Source organism: Elephas maximus, chromosome 25, assembly GCF_024166365.1.
Source record: "Elephas maximus indicus isolate mEleMax1 chromosome 25, mEleMax1 primary haplotype, whole genome shotgun sequence".
NCBI lineage: Eukaryota > Metazoa > Chordata > Mammalia > Proboscidea > Elephantidae > Elephas > Elephas maximus.
The window spans coordinates 65,790,490-65,811,397 of NC_064843.1; the positions used below are offsets into that span (position 1 = coordinate 65,790,490).

At 46.8% G+C, this 20,908-nt stretch overlaps 1 protein-coding gene across 4 annotated transcripts; it reads left to right on the plus strand.

Moving 5' to 3' along the window:
* The first annotated feature begins 3,534 nt into the window (after positions 1 to 3,534).
* Positions 3,535 to 15,516, plus strand: NXT1 (nuclear transport factor 2 like export factor 1). Of its 4 annotated transcripts, XM_049869747.1 has the most exons (4): positions 3,535 to 3,678; positions 4,060 to 4,275; positions 14,289 to 14,336; positions 14,669 to 15,516. In XM_049869747.1, the coding sequence occupies exon 4, from the start codon at positions 14,729 to 14,731 to the stop codon at positions 15,149 to 15,151; it is 423 nt and encodes a 140-aa protein (XP_049725704.1). In that variant the 5' UTR covers positions 3,535 to 3,678; positions 4,060 to 4,275; positions 14,289 to 14,336; positions 14,669 to 14,728; the 3' UTR covers positions 15,152 to 15,516. The 4 variants fall into 4 exon arrangements, with proteins under 4 accessions (XP_049725704.1, XP_049725705.1, XP_049725703.1 ...); XM_049869748.1 differs by lacking the exon at positions 4,060 to 4,275; XM_049869746.1 differs by lacking the exon at positions 4,060 to 4,275 and having other exon boundaries at positions 3,589 to 3,678; positions 14,289 to 14,341.
* Positions 15,517 to 20,908: the final 5,392 nt, after the last annotated feature.

Here is a 20,908-nt window from a genome sequence, read left to right on the forward strand (position 1 = left end):
GTGGCAGAGCTAGGATTTCACAAAACCCTGTCTGCCCCATATGATATGCTCCTTCCATGGCCTCCAGAAAAGTCTCCCCAAAAGTGGGGTCCCCAAGTGACCTCCCAGAACTACAGCCCTGGCTCGCCTGGTTGTTCGGCAGCTTGATGGCCCTGCTGAGGCTTTAGTCTTGTTGCCCCCTGGGTACGAGAGGCTCTCAGTTCTACCTTCTGCCCTCAAATGGCAATCTCTGAAACAAATAAATCAGGGAAAGATTAAAAAAAAAAAGATTTGTTATCAGTGCCAATGCAGGTGGCCCAGCTCCAAGCCTCTTAAGGCAAACACGTGCTGCTAGGTCCTGCAGCAGACACACACCGACAACAGGGGAGATCAACCCTGTCCTTCAGACATAAACATCCTAAGTCAGGCCTGTCTTCAGAGCTGCCAGAGGCTCCGCACGTAGATGTGTCCTCCCTCCCTGGAGAGGCTCCAGGCTGCAAACGGGGCCTCTGCTCTAAGAGAGGCTTCATTTTCTAGAAGGTGCCAATGTGATTTGGTGATAAATCCAGCTAATTTGTCAATACACTTGTCCCATGCTTAAAAGCCAGTCTTTGGAGGGAGAGCTTGTTGGCAAATCAGGAAGTTGCTGTCAGTGCAAACTGTCTAAGCATAATTCTGCCTTGGTGGTGTTTCCTGGGTGCTTAATCTAGGCCAGGCTCTGTGCCAAGCATTGCTTCCTTCGCTGCTCGCATCTGCCCAAGAAAATGGGTATTATTATTGTCCTCATTCTCCGGTGAGGCAGCTGAGACTCAGAGAGGTTAGTTTACATGATCCCCTAGTCAACCCACCAGTCACCTCTACTAGGTATACTAGTTAAATTATAAGTAACGTAAAGCCCAACTTTAAATAGCATGAAAAATGAAGGATATTTTACTAGCTCCTGAAACTGCAAAGTCCAAACTTCAGGGCTGGTTTGACTCAGGGTCTTAACACAGTCATCGAGTGCCTGATTTCTTCCCATCTCTCATGTCTGTCTCATGGGCATGGGGCTCCCCTCAGGGGGGAAAGATGGTTGTCGCAGTGCCATCCACACACCACAAGTCCAGAGAGAGAGAAAACATTTCTTTCCCAGCACCCCTGAGCAACCACCTTCTCCAGGCTTGGTGGCCCTGACTGGGTCTCCCACCATCCCTGAGTTCTGCTTGGGGCACAGTGCCAGCACCCTGTGCCTGAGGGCCAGGCGTGGCCCTAAACTCCCAAATGCAAGGACTGCAGGGGAATAACAACTAGCGGGGCTTCCAAGAGAAGGGGGAGTAGACTTGGGGGAGGGGTCATCACAATTGCAATGTTGTAGAGCAATGATTTGAACTCAGGCCTGTCCTGCACCAAAGCCTATTCATTCAAACAGTATTTATTGAGCTCTTACTGTGAGTTAAGCACAATTTTAGATGCTAGACACAGGTCTTAAAGGTCCCTGCCTTCCTACCCACTGCTGGCTCTGCTGCCTCTTGGGGACAAAGTCCTCTGTATTTACAAGGCATTGGAGATGGACAAACGTTGTCCTGTTCAGCTTTTTTAGGTCTAACTCAACTCTGTAACTCCAGGCTGCTAATTTCATTTCTCTCTCAGCCTCCTCGTCTATAATATCAGGAATAATAACACCTTCCTCAAAGGGTTATGAAAAAAGGGGAATACAGGGAAACTTAAAGCAGCCTAACATTCAACCTAGTGAGCACAGAGTAATCAGCTTTCTTTTCATCCACTGGTGCTGGGATATGGACTTGTGCACAGCGAACCCTGACCTCACTGTCCTGGGCTTCATAAAGAAATAACTGGTATGAGCACTGCTCCAAAGACGCTCATTCGACCTTTCTACTCAGCCTCCAGCTTACTTCTTACAATCCAAACCTCCTTCACCTACTTGATTTCAGTAGCCCATCTTTACTAAACAGCCCACCCGGTTTCTAAGCTCGTCTTGAAATCTGAGAGCAAGGGTTCTCTGAGCAACGCGAGCAAACTCAAGGCTGAGGACACCAAAAAAGCATCCCTCCGATGAATACACGCCCTAAAAGGACACTGCAAAATCCTTGAACCTAGCCCATGCCCAGAATGCTCCCTCACCTTTAACCCAAAAAAATCAAACCCGTTGCTATCGAGTCAATTCCAACCCTCAGTGACCCCACAGGAGAGAGAACTGCCCCATAGTTTCCAAGGAACACCTGGTGGATCCGATATCGCACCTAAGGGTCAGCAAGTGGAGCTCAGAATCTTCCGCCTGAAGTCCAAACGTGTTTTATTCTCACTTTTATTTTCACTAAATGATTCCATATTGGTCAGCTGAAGTTCCAGACAGCTAGTTTGGAAAGCTGGAGCACAGAATCAAGCCACCAGCCAAGCTCTGAGCCACAGCTGGCACCATAAGTATGGAGTGAAGGAAGGAGCCCCTCGGTTCTCAAGACGCAGAAGGTAAACTGCCCTTTGGCGCCCTTTTGCCAGTTCCCAGCTTTACCCACGCCCTCATCCCCATCCTCGACCCTCTTCTCACTTTTAGGCAGTTTCCCGAGACCAAACCCGTTGCCCTGGACTTGAATCCCACTCCCAGCGACCCTACAGGACGTGCTGACCTGCCCCACAGTACTTCCGAGGCAGTAATTCGTCTTGGCAGAAGTGCAGCCAGAACGCTCCTGGGAAACGAGGATAAGGAGGCTCCGTCTCTGGTACTGTGGACACGTTACCACGAGGGCCCGGTCCCGGGAGGGCATCATGCTCGGCTGAGGGTCAGCGGAGAGAGGCAGACCCTCGGCGAGGCGCGCGGACGCGGCGGCTGCACCGGCGGGTTCACAGCAGCAGGCCGGGGCGCCGGCACGGAAGCCGGCCGTGCTCCGTCCCTTGCCTCAGGGTCGCTATGAGCCGGACAGCACCACAGCACCTAACGACAAGCTCACGGAAGCCTCGTCCGGGTGCCTCAGAGCGGCCGGCGGGCTCCAGCCGCGGGCCTTTCGGTTAGCAGCCGAGCCCTGTAACCACTGCTCAGCCGGGGCTCCTGGGTCCCCGCTTACCAGAAGACCTTCCCAACCCCTCAGCCCGTCAACTCCAAGGGCCTCAAGCTACAAACGGCAGCGCCCGCTCGGGTCACCGCTTGGGCAGATAATTACCCTCTCGGAGGGTGCACGTGCTCCCGGCGACCACACGCGATGTCTGACTGAGCGCCTCAGTGGGCTGCCCCGGATGCACAAGTCGCGGGGCGTCACATGCCCCGGAACCGGAAGCCCCAGCTGCAGTTGAGCGTGCGCGCATGAACCTCTCCGGCAGAGCATCACAAGTGGGCGGCCTCGGCTCCGGGGGCGGGGCCTGGAAACTTTATCCAATCAACGATATCTCACCTAACTATTTGGACCGGAGTCTGTGACCCGGTTGGACCAATGAAAGCTCGAGCGCTGCCGTTGCCTGGACCCTCCCCCGCCCGGAAACCGCGGCTCTCTTCCCGCCACACCTAGGCGGGGCTACCTTCCGACTCGCCTTCCCATTGGTTCACTCAGCTGCCGGTCACGCAAGGCGGGCCTCCAGTGGGAATCTGCACCGGGAGCCGCCGGGGGCGCCTCCGGCCGCCAGTCGCCGCCGCCGCCTAGGGCCCCGGCGATCCAGCTGAGTGAGCCCCGCTGGAGGAAAAGAGGGCGGCTCTTCCCGCGCCCCCCACAGGTGAGCCATGGGGGAGCTGAGAGCCTCGGCAGTCCCACCCGTGACCTTCAGGTGCCGGGCCTCTCGGTAGACCTGCAGTCCGCGACGCCCCCTGTCCCCGCCCCGTCGCCCCTGGGGACTCCTACCGCCCCCCGCGCACCGGAGACGCCCCCGCCCCACGGGGACTCCCCCCGCCCACCGGAGACGGCCCCGCCCCCCCGGGACGCCCACTGCCCCTGCCCCGCCGGCCCCCGGGGACGCCCACCGCCCACCCCGGACGCCTACCCGCCCCCACTCCCCGCCCACGCTCACTGGGGGTCGCTGAGTCGCACCCCGACCCGCGCTGGCGAGGGAGGCGGAGACCCTCTCCGCCCGCGCTGACCCGGGATGTGGTCTGCACAGGTAGGTCGCCGACCCCATCTGGTACATTGGGGACCACGCGCGGACGCGGAGCGATTCACGAGAGACAGGGAGAGGAACACGGGCATTCCCGAGCCTTGCTTCACTGTCAAGGGAAACCCGCGGGTTTTGTCGCTAAATCAGGAGGTATCAGTGCAGGCCTGCGTTAGGTTTCTGCGTGTGCGGGAGGAAGAGCATGCGTTCAGAGAGAAACTCTCGGTAAGTTTGCATTGCAGTGAGCAGGAGAGAGCCATGTAGAGGAGCAGCTCTGAGGCCTCAGAAGAACTGTGTAACTGTTGCATCTTCTCACTCAGCATTCGGTGATGTGGAGCCCAGAGAAAAGGAGGCGGTATTCACAGATTTTCATTTATCCCACTTTCCACAGTCTCATTATTGCTCTGTATTAACGTAGCGAAGAGACGTGGTCGTTTATTGGGAGAGGGGACATGATTGTGAGTGGAAGCAGAGGTGGGGGAACAGGGGCTCAACTGAAGAGAAGGTCCGGAGACAATGGAATTGAGACGATGGAGGACTGACGGGACATCAGGATGAGGAGGAATGTGGACCTTGTAATGGTCGGGCCTTCCAGAAAGAGAAATCTGAGTTTCCAGAAAGGAATTTTCAAACCACTTGTCCTGGAGCTAAGCTCAAGTAGACAAATTCAGCTTTAGTTAAAAAATGCAGGGAACTTTGAGCAAATAAAAGGCCAGCAGTCTTTTGAAATTTTTCAAGGTCCACAGACGTTTTTATGAACGGTAAATCAGGCATCTACTTACTGTTGTGATCTTGTTCCAGACTGTTGTTTTCTGATTTATAAAGCTGTTGTGTAATGTCCTCCTCACCCATTCATTATCCAGCTGCTGGCAACGCTCCAGGACGGAGCAGAGCTGCCGGGTGGGGTTTCCAAGGCTGTAAATCTTTACAGAAGACTGCAACAGGTTTCTCCCGTGCAGAGGCAGATGAGTTCAAACCACTAACCTTAAGTTTAGCAGCTGAGTGCTTAACCCCTGTGCCACCATGGCTCCTTTCATCCAGCATGGTGATGCTTAAGTGAAGGTAAGGCGTGTAAAGCCCTATCACAGTACCTAGCCCAGAGTAAGTGCGCACTGATGTCTGGTATCGAGGTCCGTGGAGGAAGTGGAAAGACCAGTGTCTGTGGAAGACCCAACTCTTATGTCTAGGGCTGCTCCCCCACCCCCCACCCCCCACCCCCCACCCCCCACCCCCCACCCCCCACCCCCCACCCCCCACCCCCCACCCCCAGCTCTTCACAGGTCTTTACTAGAGGCAGATGCCAGTGCCTTTCCCAGCCTTTAAATCTACCTGACCAGGTCTCTTTCTCCACCCCATGTGGAATCTGTCATCTGTTTTGTTAGCTGATGATTACAGCAGGCTCTAGTGGCACGGTGCTCACGCACTTAGCTGCTAAGTGAAAGCTTAACGGTTCAAACCTGTTAGCTGCTCCATGGGAGAAAGATGTGGCAGTCTGCTTCTATAAAGATTCACGGCCTTTGAAACCCTACAGGGCAATTCTGTTCCGTCCTGTACACGGTTGCCATGAGTCAGAAGGTTTTTTGGGGGGCGGTGCTTATAAGAACAGAAATTTATTGCCTCATGATTTTAGAGGCTTGTAGTCTGAATTCATGTTCTCAACAAAAGGTCTAGGCTAAGATTTTTTTTTTTAAGTGAAAGTTTAAAAACAAGTCAATATCTCATATAAAAACTTATGTAACCTTGCTGTGTACTCCTGTTTCCACTTCTGTATTGACACAGCGAAACCCTGGTGGCGTAGTGGTTAAGTGCTATGGCTGCTAACCAAAGGGTTGGCAGTTCGAATCTGCCAGGCGCTCCTTGAAAACCCCTCTGTGGGGCAGTTCTACTCTGTCCTATAGGGTCGCTATGAGTCGGAATCGACTTGATAGCACTGGGTTTGGTTTTTTGGGGTTTTATTGACACAGCACACTCTTTCCCTCCGCTCTCTATTTTTGTGTCCATTCAGCCAGCATCTGCCCCCCTCTGCCCTCTCCTTTCTTCTCCAGACAAGAGCTCCCTACAGTTTCCTGTGTCTGCTTGTTTGGGTTTACTTGATCCAAGGAGCTCACTCTTCACCAATATCATTTTCTGTCCCATCGTCCAGCCCAATCTCTGTCTGAAGAGCTGGCTTTGGGAATGGTTCCTGTCTTGGGCTAACAGAAAGTCTGGGAACCATGACCTCTGGGGTCCTTCTAGTCTCAGTTCGACCATTAAGTCTGGTCATTTTGCGGAATTTGGGGTCTGCATCCCCATGCTCTCCTCCTGCTCCCTCAGGGGTTCTCTGTTGTGTTCCCTGTCAGGGCAGTCATCAGTTGTAGTTAGGCACCATCTAGTTCTTCTGGTCTCAGGCTGAGGTAGTCTCTGGTTTATGTGGCCCTGTCTGTCTCTTGGACTCACAATTAATGACCTTGTATCCTTAGTGTTCTCCATTCTCCTTTGCTGCAGGTGGGTTGAGACCAATTGATGCATCTTAGATGGCTACTTACTAAGATTTAAGATCCCAGAAGCCGTGCTCTAAAGTGGGATCAGAACATTTTCTTAATAGATTTTATTATGCCAGTTGAGTTAGATGTCCCCTGAACCCATGGTCCCCAAACCCGCACCCCTGCTGCGCTGGCCTTCGAAGCATTCAGTTTATTCAGAGACTTCTCGCTTTCGGTTAAGTCCGGTTGTGCTGACCTCTCCTGTATTGTGTGTTGTTTTTCCCTTCGCCTAAAATAGTTCTTACCTACTATCTGATTGGTGAAAACCCCTCTCCCTCCCTCCCTCCCCGCTCTCATAATAATCAAAGAATATTTTCTTCTCTGTTTAAACTATTTTTTGAGTTCTTATAATAGTGGTTTCATAAAATTGGTCGTTTTGCAACCGACTAATTTCACTCAGCATAATGCCTTCCAGGTTCCACCACGTTACAAAATGTTTCACAGCTTCCTCACTGTTCTTTATCGATGCATAGTATTCCATTCTGTGAATATACCATAATTTATCCATTCATCTGTTGATGGACACCTTGGTTGCGTCCATCTTTTTGCTGTTGTAAACAGTGCTGCAGTAAACACGAGTTGCATATATCTGTTCGTGTAAAGGGTCTTATTTCTCTAGGATATATTCCAAGGAGTGGGATTGCTGGATCTTATGGCAGTTCTATTTCTAGCTTTTTAAAAATCGAAGGAAGTGCCAAATCGATTTCCAAAGTGGTGGTACCATTTGACATTTCCACCAGCAGTGTATAAGTGTTGCAGTCTCTCCACAGCCGCTCCAACATTTATTATTTTGTGTTTTTGGATTAACGCCACCGTTATTGGAATGAGATGGAATGTCATTGTAGTTTTGATTTGCATTTCTCTAATGGCTAATGATCATGAGCATTTCCTCATGTATCTGTTAGCTACCGGAATGTCTTCTTCAGTGAAGTGCCTGTTCATATCCTTTGCCCATTTTTGAATGGGGCTATTTGTCTTTATGTAGTTGTTTTTGCAGTATCATGTAGATTTTAGAGATTAGACACTGGTCAGAAATGTCATAGCTAAAAACTTTTTCCCAGTCTTTAGGTAATCTTTTTACTGTTTTGGTGTTTGATTTTTAGGAGCTCCCGGTTATCTAGTTTCTCTTCTGCATTGTTAGTAATGTTTCGCATGCTGTTTATGCTATGTGTTAGGGCTCCTGGTGTTGTCCTTATTTTTTCTTCCATGATCTTTATTGTTTTAGATTATATATTTAGGTCTTTGATCCATTTGTAGTTAGTTTTTGTGCATGGTGTGAGGTATGGGTCTTGTTTGACTTTTTTGCAGATGGATTTCCAGTTACGCCAGCACCAGTTGTTAAACTGACTGTTTTTTCCCCCATTTAACTGACTTTGGGCTTTTGCAAATATCAGCTGCTCATAAAAAAAAAAATTTTTTTTTTTTTCATGTGTGGATGGAGTTATGTCTAGATTCTCAGTTCTTTTCCATTGGTCTGTGTATCTGTTGTTGTACCAGTACCAGGCTGTTTTGATTACTGTGGTGTTATAATAGGTTCTAAAATCAAGTAGAGTGAGGCCTCCCAGTTTGTTCTTTTTCAGTAATGCTTTCCTTATCCAGGGCCTCTTTCCCTTCCATAAGAATTTGGTGATTTGTTTCTCCATCTCATTAAAAAATGTCGTTGGAATTTGGATCGGAATTGCGTTGTATCTATAGACGGCTTTGGGTAGAATAGACATTTTTACAATGTTAAGTCTTCTTAGCCACAAGCAAGGTATATTTTTCCACTTATATAGGTCTCTTGGTTTCTTGCAGTAGTGTTTTGTAGTTTTCTTTGTATAGGTCTTTTACATCTTTTGGTAAGATTTATTCCTAAGTATGTTATCTTTTTGGGGGCTACTGTAAGTGGTATTGATTTGGTGATGTCCTCTTCAATGTTCTTTTTGTTGGTGTAGAGGAATCAAACTGATTTTTGTATGTTTATCTTGTACCCTGATACTCTGCAGAACTCTTAGTTTCAGTAGATTTTTGAGGATTCTTCAGGGTATTCTGTGTGTGAGGTCTTGTCATCTGCAAATAGAGATACTTTCACTTCTTCCTTACCAATTTGGATGCCCTTTGTTTCTTTATCTAACCTAATTGTTCTGGCTAGGACCTCCAGTACAATGTTGAATAAGAGTGGTGATAAAGGACATCCTAGTCTGGTTCCAGTTTTCCAGGGGAATGCTTTTAGACTCTCTTCATTTACGACGATGTTGGGTGTTGGCTTTGTATAATTGCCTTCTATTATGTTGAGGTATTTTTCTTCTATTCCTGTCTTGCTGAGAGTTTTTATCATGAATGGGTGTTGAACTTTGTCAAATGCCTTTTCTGCATCAGTCGATAAAATCATGTGGTTCTTGTTTTTTATTTATATGATAGATTACAGTAATTGTTTTTCTAATGTGAACCATCCCTGCATACCTGGTATGAATCTCACTTGTTCATGGTGAATTTTTTTTTTTTGATATGTTGTTGAATTCTATTGGCTAGAATTTTGTTGAGAAATTTTGCATCTGAGTTCATGAGGGATATAGGTCTGTAATTTTCTTTTTTTGTGGCGTCTTTACCTAGCTTTGGAATCAGGGAAATGCTGGCTTCATAGAATGAGTTTGGTAGTATTCCATCCTTTTCTATGCTCTGAAATACATTTAGCAGTAGTGGTGTTAACTCTTCTCTGAAAGTTTGATAGAACTCTGCAGTGAAGCCTTCCTGGCCAGGACTCTTTTTGTTGAGAGTTTTTTGATTATCTTTTCAATCTCTTTTCTTGTTATGGGTTTATTTAGTCGTTCTGTCTCTGTTTGTGTTAGTTTAGGTAGGTAGTTTGTAGAAGTTAATCCATTTCTTATAGGTTGTCAGATTTGTTAGAATACAGTTTTTCATAGTAATCCGATATGATTCTTTTAATTTCAGTTGGGCCTAATATTGCCCATTTCATTTTTTTATTTGAGTTATTTACTCCCTCTCCTGTTTTTCTTTTCTCAGTTTGGCCAGTGGTTTATTAATTTTCTTAATTTTTTCAAAGAACCAGCTTTTGGTCTTATTAACTCTTTGAATTGTTGTTCTGTTCTCTATTTAATTCTGCTCTAATTTTTATTATTTGCTCTCTTCTGATGCCTGAGGGTTTCTTTTGTTGCTCTCTATTTGTTCCAAGTTGTAGGGATAATTCTTTGATTTTGGCGCTTCTTTTTGGATGTGTGCATTTATTGATAGAAAATGAGCTCTGAGCACTGCTTGCACACTGTCTCAGAGGTTCTGACTGAAAGTGTTTTCATTCTCATTGGATTTTATGAATTTCTTTATTTCATACTTAATGTCTTCTGTAATCCAGTCATTTTTGAGCAGGGTATCATTCAGTTTCCAAGTGTTTGACTTCTTTTCCCTGCATTTTCTGTTCCTGATTTCTACTTTCATGGTCTTCTGGTCAGAGAAGATGCTTTGCAGTATTTTAATGTTTTGGATTCTGCTAAGGCTTGTTTTATGACCTAATATGTGGTCTATTCTAGAGATTGTTACATGTGCACTGGAAAAGAAACTATACTTGGCTGCTGTTGGGTGGAGTGTTCTGTTTATGTTTATAAGGTGAAGTTGGTTGATCGTGGCATTTAGATCTTCCCTGTCTTTATTGAGCTTCTTTCTGGATGTCCTTTCCTTCACCGAAAGTGGTGTGTTGAAGTCTCCGACTGTAATTTTGGAGCTATCTTACTTTCCAATGCTTAGTTTTATGTATCTTGCAGCCCTGTCTTTGGGTGCATAAATATTTAATGTGGTCATATCCCCGTGGTATATTGTCCTTTTAACCATTATATAGTGTTCTTTGTTCTTTGTGGTGGATTTAACTTTCGAGTCTATTTTGTCAGAAATTAATATTGCCACTCCTGCACTTTTTTGATTGTTGTTTGCTTGATATATTTTTTCCATTCTTCGAGTTTTAGGTTTTTGTTTTGTCTCTAAGTCTAAGGTGTGTTTCTCGTAGGCAGTACATAGACGGATCGTGTTTTTTTAATCCATTCTACCACTCTCTTTCTTTCTATTGGTGTATTTACTCCATTTACATTCAGTGTAATTATGGATAGGTATGAATTTAGTCCTGTCATTTTGATGTCTTGTGTGTGTGTGTTGTCGACAGTTTCTTTTTCCCACTTAATTTTTTGTGCTAAGTAGCTTATGTTTATGTATTTTTTTCCTTTTATTCATTATAGTTTATTTTTTTTCTTCTCAGTTTCCGTTTTTTTCTTGTATTTTATTTTGATGAGTAGGATTGTTAGTCTCCTTGTGGTTACGTTAGTATTTACTCCTCTATTTTTCTAAATTTAAACCTAACCTTTATTTCTTTGTATTGCCTTGTTTTCCTCTCCATATGAAAGATGTATGACTACATTTCTTAGTCCCTCTTTATTGTTTCGTGGTTGTCTTCTTTTACATAATGATTTTGCTGTTTCCCTGTTTTGAGCGTTTTTTTAATCTTGATCTATTTTTGTGATTTCCCTGTCTCGGTTGAAATCTGATTGCTCTGTCCTGTGTTCTAGGCTTGGATGGATATCTGATATTATTGGTTTTCTAACCAGAGAACTCTCCTTAGTATTTTTTGTAGTTTTGGTTTGGTTTTTACGAATTCCCTGGACTTCTGTTTATCTGGAAGTGTCCTAATTTCACCTTCATATTTGAGAGACAGTTTTGCTGGATATATGATTCTTGGCTGGCAGTTTTTTTTCTTTCAGTGCTTTATATAAGTCATCCTACTGCATTCTTGCCTGCATGGTTTCTGCTGAGTAGTCCAGGCTTATTCTTACTGACTCCTTTGTTGGTGACTTTTATCTTATCCCTAGCTGTTCTCAAATTTTCTCTTTATCTTTGATTTTGGCAAGTTTGATATGTCTCGGTGACTTTCTTTTAAAATCTACCTTATGTGGAGTTCGATGAGCATTTTGGATAGATATCTTTTCATCTTTCATGATGTCAGGGAAGTTTTCTGACAACAAATCTTCAACAATTCTCTCTTTCTTTTCTGTTACCCCTCCCTGTGCTGGTACTCCAGTCACTCGTAGGTTGTTTCTCTTGCTAGAGTTCCACGTGATTCTTAGGGTTTCTTCTTGTTTTTTAATTCTTTTATCTGATTTTTCTTAAAGTATATTGGTGGCAAGTGCTTTATTTTCAATATCATAAATTCTGCCTTCCACTTCCTCAATTTTGCTCATCTGACTTTGTATTAAGTTATCTAATTTTGTAATTTTATTGTTAATCTTCTGCATTTCTGATTGCTGTTTCTCTATGGATTCGTGCTGCTTATTAAATTTTTCATTATGTTCTTGAATAACCTTTCTAATTTCTTCAATTGCTTTATCTGTGTGTTTCTTGGCTTGTTCTGCATATTGCCTGATCTTCCTGATGTCTTGAAGAGTTCTGTATATTAATCTTTTGTATTCTACCTCTGGTAATTCCAGGAATATCTCTCTTTCCAGAAGTTTCCTTCTTTATTTTGGGAGCTTGTTGAAGCAATCACGGTGTGCTTCTTTATATGCTTGATATTGATTCTTGTTTCCAAGCTATCTATAAATTATTATATTAAAAAACCCAAAGTTATTAGTTTATCTTATGTTTGCTTACTGTATTGTGGCTTCTTGCTTTGTTTTGTTTTGACATGCCCAAATAGCTTGACTGAGTGAGCTAGCTTGATTTTTTTGCCTTTGAAGCTCTAACACCCTGTCACCAGATGGCTGGAGCTGTTATCCGGCATATCAGCCTAGGAGTCCATTCACTTTTCTTGTGTGGATTTTGCTCAGGTGTCCAGGTAGTTAGTCATGAAGTGTGTGGTACAGGCTCTGTCCTACAGCCTTAGCAGGGACAAGAGTGATTGGTGTAGGTACCAGTATCTGGTTGCAGCATGGGTTCATGCTCTGAACAAGGTAGGGGGCTCAGAACCATCCCCTGAGGGTCCATTTGGAAAGCACATCTCTGTTCCCTAGAGCACACAGGTGGGTGGATTCTGCAGATGGACCTTGGGCACCTAGTGCTTTTGGTTGTAAGGACTGGGAGGGAGGTACCAGTTATCCTTGGACCCCAGTCGCAGGTGGATAGGTGACCTGAGTAGAGCCACCAGTCCTTAGGCTCCTGATGTGGGTAGGTGAGGACCCTGTTGAACAGGCAAAGCAGTGTCAAACATCAAACACCTATCTCTCCACAGCACAGCTGAAAACAGTTACGGTCTGCCAACAAGGGCCTATTTTCCTGAAATAGGCCTACACAGGTCCATGCAAGGGGGAAAGGTATTCCCAGTCCACGGACCGTTTATGCCTGGACAGGAGCCGCTTGTGTCCTAAGCTCCCCAGGTTAATGGAGCTGGCAGATTATCTTTTCCCCAATTGTGAATTTATTCCTTCTCCAAGGCTGGGAAAATGGCTCAGGTGGTACAGCAGGACCTATCTCAGGCCCAGGGAAATCAACAGCCACCGAAGCAGGCTTCGGGGAGGGGGGCGTGGTAAGGTACACGCAGACACTTAGCTTTTGCTGAGAGCGCCATTCTTCTCTGGTTCCGCAGCTGTGAGTAGGCTGTGCAGCTGAATGTTTTTCCCTGAGGAAACTGCGGCTGAGGGCTACTACCAGCCCGCCACAGCCACTCCTGGGAATGGTGCCTGAGGGTTCCCGGCGATTCAGGTCCAGCAACTCCTCTCCGCTCCTGAACCATCTCTCCTTCCCCGTGCCCCTCATTTTCTCACTTTTGCCTTTGATGTTTAGGGTTCCTAGCTTGTCATAAATGTAATCTTTTCGTTTGTTTTTCAGGTCTTTGTTGTAAGAGGGTTCACAGGAAGCATCTGATCACTCTGCCATCTTGGTCCCGCCCCTGATTTTTTTTTTTTTTTTTAAGATCTTTTACTAGAAGATCTTAAAAAACCTAGATGAAAAAAGTTATTTAACACTTAGTTTGTAAATCTAGACACATCTAATATTTAGCTACGTTGTCCACTTCAGGTTTTTTTGTTGTTGTTTTAGTGAAACATTTTAATTATGCAAATAAAAACAGAACTGTAATAGTACCTCTGCACTTAAAAAAGTAAACATTAATGTTTATATTTCAAAACTTTTTTCATTATTTTAAAAGAAATGTGTCATTTCAGATACAGTTGAAATTCTGTTTGTTCCATTTTAGGCCATAGAACTTTGTCGAGTCTAACTTGTCTTTCCGTTGTGACTCCATAGGACTTATCTAGTGGGTATTTTCCAAAAACCAAGCCAAACCTACTGCCATGAAGACGATTCCCAGTCATAGCAATCCCATAGGGTTTCCAAGGCTGTAAATATACGAAAGCAGACTGCCACATCTTTCTCTCAGGGAACCCCTGGTGGTTTCAAACCACTGACCTTTTGGTTAGCAGTCGATAGCTTTAACTACTGCGCTATCAGGGCTTCTGGCGGGTATTAATGATCACATAAATTAGGTGTCCTACCTACTGATTCCCTGTCAGCCTCAAGGTCTGCTTCTTATGGTTTATCATGAGGATTGTGGCCACTGCTGCAGTCTTGTCCTTGTGGCATTTGCTCTCTAAGACTTTTAAGAAACCTGACTTCTCTCTCCTAGACTCACCAGCTGGCAAGCACATGCTGTGTGATGGGCTGGACTTAACTGAGCCAATGACCATTGTACCCTCCCACGTGATACTCTGTTTTTACCCAGAATAAACAATTTTCGTTTTTCTCTAGGGGCAGTCACACCTATTCCATGCTTTGAGGAGAAACTGGCCTTTCAAAGTTATGTGAGATTTTTAAAATTGTAATAATAGCTACCATTTTTCAGGCTTTTTACCAAGCATTTGATGTACACTATTTCATTTAATTCTCTTATTACCGTTACGCCACAGTGGTGATACTCCCCTTTAGAAATTAGCAAACTGATGTTTATTAAGATTTTGCATTCCTAGAATTCGAGCCTAGTTCCATCTCTGCAGTGCATGTATTTTGAGCTTTTATGTCTTGCTGATAACACAGTTGTCAGCCACCAAGAAGGGGGGATTCCATTGTTAGGAAACCTCAGATTTTAGCATTTGCTAAAATGGGTTCTCTTCAACCCTCTTGTCGTCTAGCTCCTGGCTCCTGAGGTGGAGGAAACATCCTGGCAGAGGCCTCCTCCGGCAGAACCAGAAATGTCATTGGTGGATTTTAAGACCTACGTGGATCAGGCATGCCGAGCCGCAGAGGAGTTTGTCAACATCTACTACAGCACCATGGACAAGCGCAGGCGTCTGTTGTCCCGGCTCTACATGGGCACAGCCACCCTCGTGTGGAACGGAAACGCGGTTTCAGGACAAGAATCCTTGAGTGAGTTTTTTGAAATGCTGCCTTCCAGTGAGTTCCAAATTAACGTGGTAGACTGCCAGCCCGTTCACGGTGAAGCCACCCCAAGCCAGACCACAGTCCTTGTTGTGATCTGTGGGACAGTGAAGTTTGAGGGCAACAAACAGCGGGACTTCAACCAGAACTTCATCCTGACAGCCCAGGCCTCCCCCAGCAACACGGTGTGGAAGATAGCAAGTGACTGCTTCCGGTTCCAGGACTGGGCAAGCTAGTGGGGTGGGACAGCCTCCTTCCGGGTCCAGGACTGGGCAAGCTAGTGGGGTGGGACAGCTTCCTTCCGGGTCCAGGACTGGGCGAGTTAGTGGGGTGGGACAGCCTCCTCGCTTCACGCTGCGCTGGGGGACGCAGGTCTCGAGACCTGGGGACACATGTTCATTCCTGTTGTTCCACAGACACTGCGGACCAGCGTGCCAAGGCCGGGACGCTTCCGCGTTTTCTCCAGGCCTAGAAGCCCCTTTTCTGAGTTTGTGATAGTTGCCTTTTAAGAGTGTCATACTTTTCTATTTTTTTATTTGTCCTATAGAAACTCTGGTTCTGGAAATCCTGAAAAATAAAACAAGACAAGTGTCGCTTCTTAGCCCTTGCTGGTGTGTTTGACTAGGTTTTCCAGAGATGGAGAATTAAAGGCGGGACTCGTGGGAAGTACCTTCAGAGGTGTGATGTCCAGGGCCGAGCACCCGCCCTTCCAAGGTGTGTGCACAGGTGTACCAGAGCAGTGAGTCACAGCCCTTTCTGCACGTTAGAATCTTCTGGAGCACTTTGAAAAATACCTATGCTAGGGCCGTGGGGACCATGGTCTCGGGGGACGTCTAGTTCAATTGGCATGACGGTTTATAAGGAAAACGTTCTACATTCTATTTTGGTGAGTAGTGTCCGGGTTCTTAAAAGCCTTGTGTGGCCATCTAAGATACTCCACTTGTCTCACCCCTTTGGGAGCAAGGGAGAATGAAGAAAACTAAACATACAAGGGAAAGATTAGTCCAAAGGAGTAATGGATCACAACTACTGTGGCCTCCACCAGTCTGAACCCAGTACAATTAGATAGTGCCCAGCAACCACCACTGACTGCTCTGACAGGGATCACAGTAGAGGGTCCCGGACAGAGCTGGAGAAAAATCTACAACAAAATTCTAACTCATAAAAAAGACCAAACTTCCTGACCTGACAGACTGAAAAACCTTGAGAGTATGGCCCCTGGACACCCGTATAGCTCAGTAATGAAGTTACTGCTGAGGTTCACCGTTCAGCCAAAGATTGGACAGGCCCATAAAACAAAGTGAGTCTAAAGGGGCACAGCAGCCCAGGGGCAAGGCTAAGAAGGTGGGAGGGGACAGGAAGGCTGGTAATAGGGAACCCAAGGTCAAGAAGGGAGAGTGTTGACATGTCGTGGGGTTGTTAACCAATGTCATAGAACAATATGTGTACTAACTGTTCAATGAGAAGCTAGTTCTGTAAACTGTCTTAAAAAACCTGTTGCCATCAAGTTGCTTTCAAGTCATAGTGATCGTATAGGACAGAGTAGAACTGCCCCATAGGGTTTCCAAGGAGTACCTGGTGGATTCAAACCGTCGACCTTTTGGTTAGCAGCCATAGCTCCTAACCACTATGCCATCAGGGTTTCCAAACTGTCTAAAGTACAATAAAAAAATAATAATAATGACCCTGTAAAAATGGGTCTATTGCTGGGGGGAGGAAAAAAACTTGAAAATTGAGTACCTAGGCCTCCATTTGAATGGGTGAGATTAGGTGAAAAGTTCAGAAATAATTCATGTAAAACAACTAGCACCATGCCCGGCACGTGTAGTGGTGCTCATAAAATGAAAGCAGTTGTTATTGCTAAAAAGAAAAATAAAAACCGTATACTTAGGCCACACCCCCAGGCCATCTGTACCCAGATATCTGAGGCTAAGGCTGGGCCTTAATATTTCTCAAAAGCACCCTAGGTGTCTTAAAGTGTAACATTAAAGGAAAAGAAAAAGTTGCTGTCAAGTCGATTGCAACTCACGGTGTGTCTACACCCGCAGGGTGGAACTGCTCGATAGTGTTTTCAAGGCTGTGACCTGGAAACATCACCTTCCAAGGTACTCTGGGTGGGTTTGAACCACCAAACAGTAGAGTGCTTAACCATTTGTGCCCCCCAGGATCTCCCTAGTTCACGTTAGGGTACGTCAGAATCACCTAGGAAGGCTGAGTCCCATCTTAGAAAATTAGCTGAGATTGAAATGATGAGAACAGGTGAAATATAAGAGGGTTAACTGCTTGTAAGTGAAGCGGCTATATTAACTACTCTTGTAAAGAGAAAGCAACTGCAAACTGCTGTTAAGAGGAAAAAGCACTGAGGCTGAAGGGGCAGTTCCCGCCGGTGACACTCTTCATTGAGTTCCATAACATTGCAACAGTCAGACAGAAAACACAGAAAGACTATCTGCAGTAACAATTTGAATGTAACAAGGATATGCATAGGGCGAGGTTTGGAGGGGTATCCTCGCATGGGGTCCCAACATGTTAAGGGGACCCACAAACCAGTGTTCACTCTTGTCAACCAGTAACTGTGCAGTGATGTCACTTGGTGGGCTCCACCCTCAGCTGCTCCTCTCAGCTGGCTCCTGACTCTGTCTGGGGTCCGGCCGTTACGCTCTGCCGATGCCACCTGAGTCACCTTATCTCCACCTCTTCTGGTGCCGGCACAGCTGCTGCTTCCATCACCATTGCAGGTTTATTCGACCTGGGAGGTTCATTATCACCGGCCCCCAAGTCCAGAGGACAGCTCCCTGTTGGGGGGACAGCCCGAGCAAGGAAACACCCTCACTGTGCGTCCTGGCAGATAATTCGAAGAACTGACACGTAGCCATTTCCAGATTCGTGAGTTTATTCAGGGAAACTTACTGACACGGGCAAGCAGCTGCTCCAGTGGCGGCCGGCTGGAGTACTTTCTGCAACCACCTAGCAAGGGACCCAAGCTTACACACCATTCCAGCTGGGACCGAGGCTCATTGTTTTCTCCCATGTTCTTGGGCAGTCAGTGTTCCCAGGGACTTTATGTCCAGGCCCAGATGGTTTCCTTGTCGCTAAGGCATTCTTTGGCCTTGGCCGCTGTCCCAGTCACGCCATTCCCGGCCTTGTACCTTTAGCCGGAGTCTATCCCAAATTCATCGCCAGCATGCTTCGGGGAAGAGCAAAACTGACTCCATTAGGGAGGGGATGCGTATAGCTGAACAGCATTACCCTACAGTCCACCACTGCATACCCTCCTAATGCCCTTACAATCTTACCGCCACCTCTTCCGCGACAGCCCTTGGACTTGGTTTGCAGAGGAGCATTGCAAAACCAGACCACATACTCAGTATAACCTACAACACAGGAAAAGACAGTAATAAGAGTCCCAATATCACCCAGAAGCTTGTCTGCCAGGCAGATGGAAGGGATTGCAGCCAGCTGGAGACAGGGTCAGCGGCATCATGTTTGATAGAAGTATGGTGTTGCTTTAAGTCCTGCAGAGCCAAAGACACTTTCTTAGAGGCACCAGGGCTATACATGCAACATTAAGTTCTTATCATGGCACAGGTGCCACCCTGGGTGGCAGGATGTCAAGGGCCATCCTACTCTGAAGGATGACTTTCTGTATTTGTTGAGTCTCCCCATTCAGAAGGGTGATAGCCCACCTGGTGGTGTTAAGTGCAGCTGTGGTGTGTCTGGCTAGCACCTCTACCTGCCACTCCACATCTATAGTGGTGGCCTGGGGCGAGAACAGGGACAAGGAGCAAAACCACTGTGATGTGCACTGGTATCTGTGCTGGGCCATTACAGTTTGCCAGTTGCTGGGAACACTGGGGAGGGTGGTGTAAATATTAGCAGCGATGTACAGCTGCCCCCAGGTGCAGTGCCTCATCCAGTTGTAGGGCAGTTACAGCCACCCATGCAAGCCACATGTCCAAAGCCACCCCTTAGGCGATAGGTATGCCCCTGCCCATAGGCTTTGCTTTTGCTTCCCTAACTAACTATTGCCAGCAACTAGCAGGGTTCTACCACACTGTTTTCGGGGGTCCAGCCCATCACACTGAGAGGACAAGAGGTATTAGTCCCATTCTGACACTCCCAGCGAAGGGGAACTTGGCCGTTTATAAGGACTTGCTTCCACTTGCAGCAGGGCATTATGCACTGCACATGACTGTTTCTCCAACACGCAGTACCTCTCTTCCGCTCCTCGCCACAACTGGGACCAAAATCCCAGTGGCACTCTCTTGTTGCTTTGCCATTGCCACAGGCCCCATTCATGTCCCTTAGGGTAACAGGCTATGTACAATTTGCATGGCTGACCCTGCATGAACACTCCTAAAGCCTGTATTTGCCTTAGTCTCTGGGCAGGGGTAGACTTGGACCTTATCTGTCAGCAGTTCAGGCATCCTTTGTGTCTTACCCAACCACATACCACTCAAGTACTTGACCAATAAACCAGGCCCTTGCGTTTTTCCTCATTCACTGCACATCCCTGTGACTGGAGGTGCGTGACTACCTTACCAGCTGCAGTCTGCAAAGACGCAAAGAAGTCAGAGGTCAGCGTGACATCATCAACGTAGTGGAATATGGCCACCTCAGCAGGGGGATTCCACTGCTTGAGGTCAGTGGCAACCATGCCATGGCACATGGTGGGGATATGCAGGTACCCTTGTAGGAGCACGGTCAAAGTCCACTGTCTCACCTCCCAGCTGAAGGCAAACTGTTCCTGGCCATCTGAGTGTAGAGAGATGCTAAAGAAAGCATTAGCCAAGTGGTAAGTGCCCAATGCCTCCCCCATTTGCCCCATCATCTGTGTGATGTTGTATACAGCTGCAAACAACGGGGGAGTCACCTTATTCAATTCCCAGCAGTCTATTGTCATCAGTCCAGCTTGCGCATTGGCCAGACAGGACTACTGAAGGAAGGAGCTCTTGGCCTGTCTCAGAATCCCCACTGGGTGTAGCTCTCCTGCACGGCCACCGTGATTTCTTGATGCCCTCCAGGGAGGCGGTACTGCTTAAGGGTCATGATTCAGGCTGGGGAGTCCAACTGCACAGGGGACCATTTAGCATTACCTTGTACTACAGTTTTTATGGCTCTCACTTGCAGGTGGAACTCACCGGAGGTCTGCAGCTCCAGCCCCAACAAGGTATCTCTTCCCAGAATGTATTCTGGTATCAGGGCTAGGTATACTTGGTAGGCCTTTGGGGGTAGCCTTCCAATCTGCAGCACTAGTTTGATTTGGCGCATCCTGACAGCCCCACCCCCATACCCATCAATGGCTGTTAGTGGCCCTTTAAACCTATTTGGGTTATCATACATCAGGGTGGATTCTGCTCCGGTGTCCACCAAAGCCAAAACATGCTGCTTGTTAGTGGGGGTCCAGTGTATGATCATTTCAATGTGTGGCCTCCAGTCCCCTGTCACCCAGCAGAGGGCTTCCTGCATCTGCAGTGCACCTTGGCCACACCCCTAGTCGAGGGGCGAGGGACACTCCCACCTCTCTGTGGGGGAGCTGTAGGCTTGGCCTCCTTTCATGGGCTCTGGTCAGTGCCTTTGTGGAACCCAGATCTTTTGTCAGGAACAATTCTACACCAAAGAAACACATTTTACAGACAGTTTGACCAAACATATGGCACAAATAAGAAATGCCCTTGCAGGGAACTGCTACATTGAGACCCCAGACTGCTTGTCTGAGATGCATGGTTCAGGCTGGGGTTGTCTTGTCGCCTCTCATCACCCATTTAAACCTGTCCATTGAAGTGCCCAATTACCTCTATGTCTTGGGGTGATAAAGAGTGTGAAGAGTCCATTCAAGATCCAGTGGAAGCCTCTGTATAGGACAAAAAGCCCCGATATGATTTACCTGCCGAGAACATCCCAGCCTGTTGGCTCAGGAATCTGTCCCTGAGAAGGTTTTAGCCTTAACCAGGGTCTTGTAGGCAGGTCAGCTTTCCTGTGCCGTCTGGCAT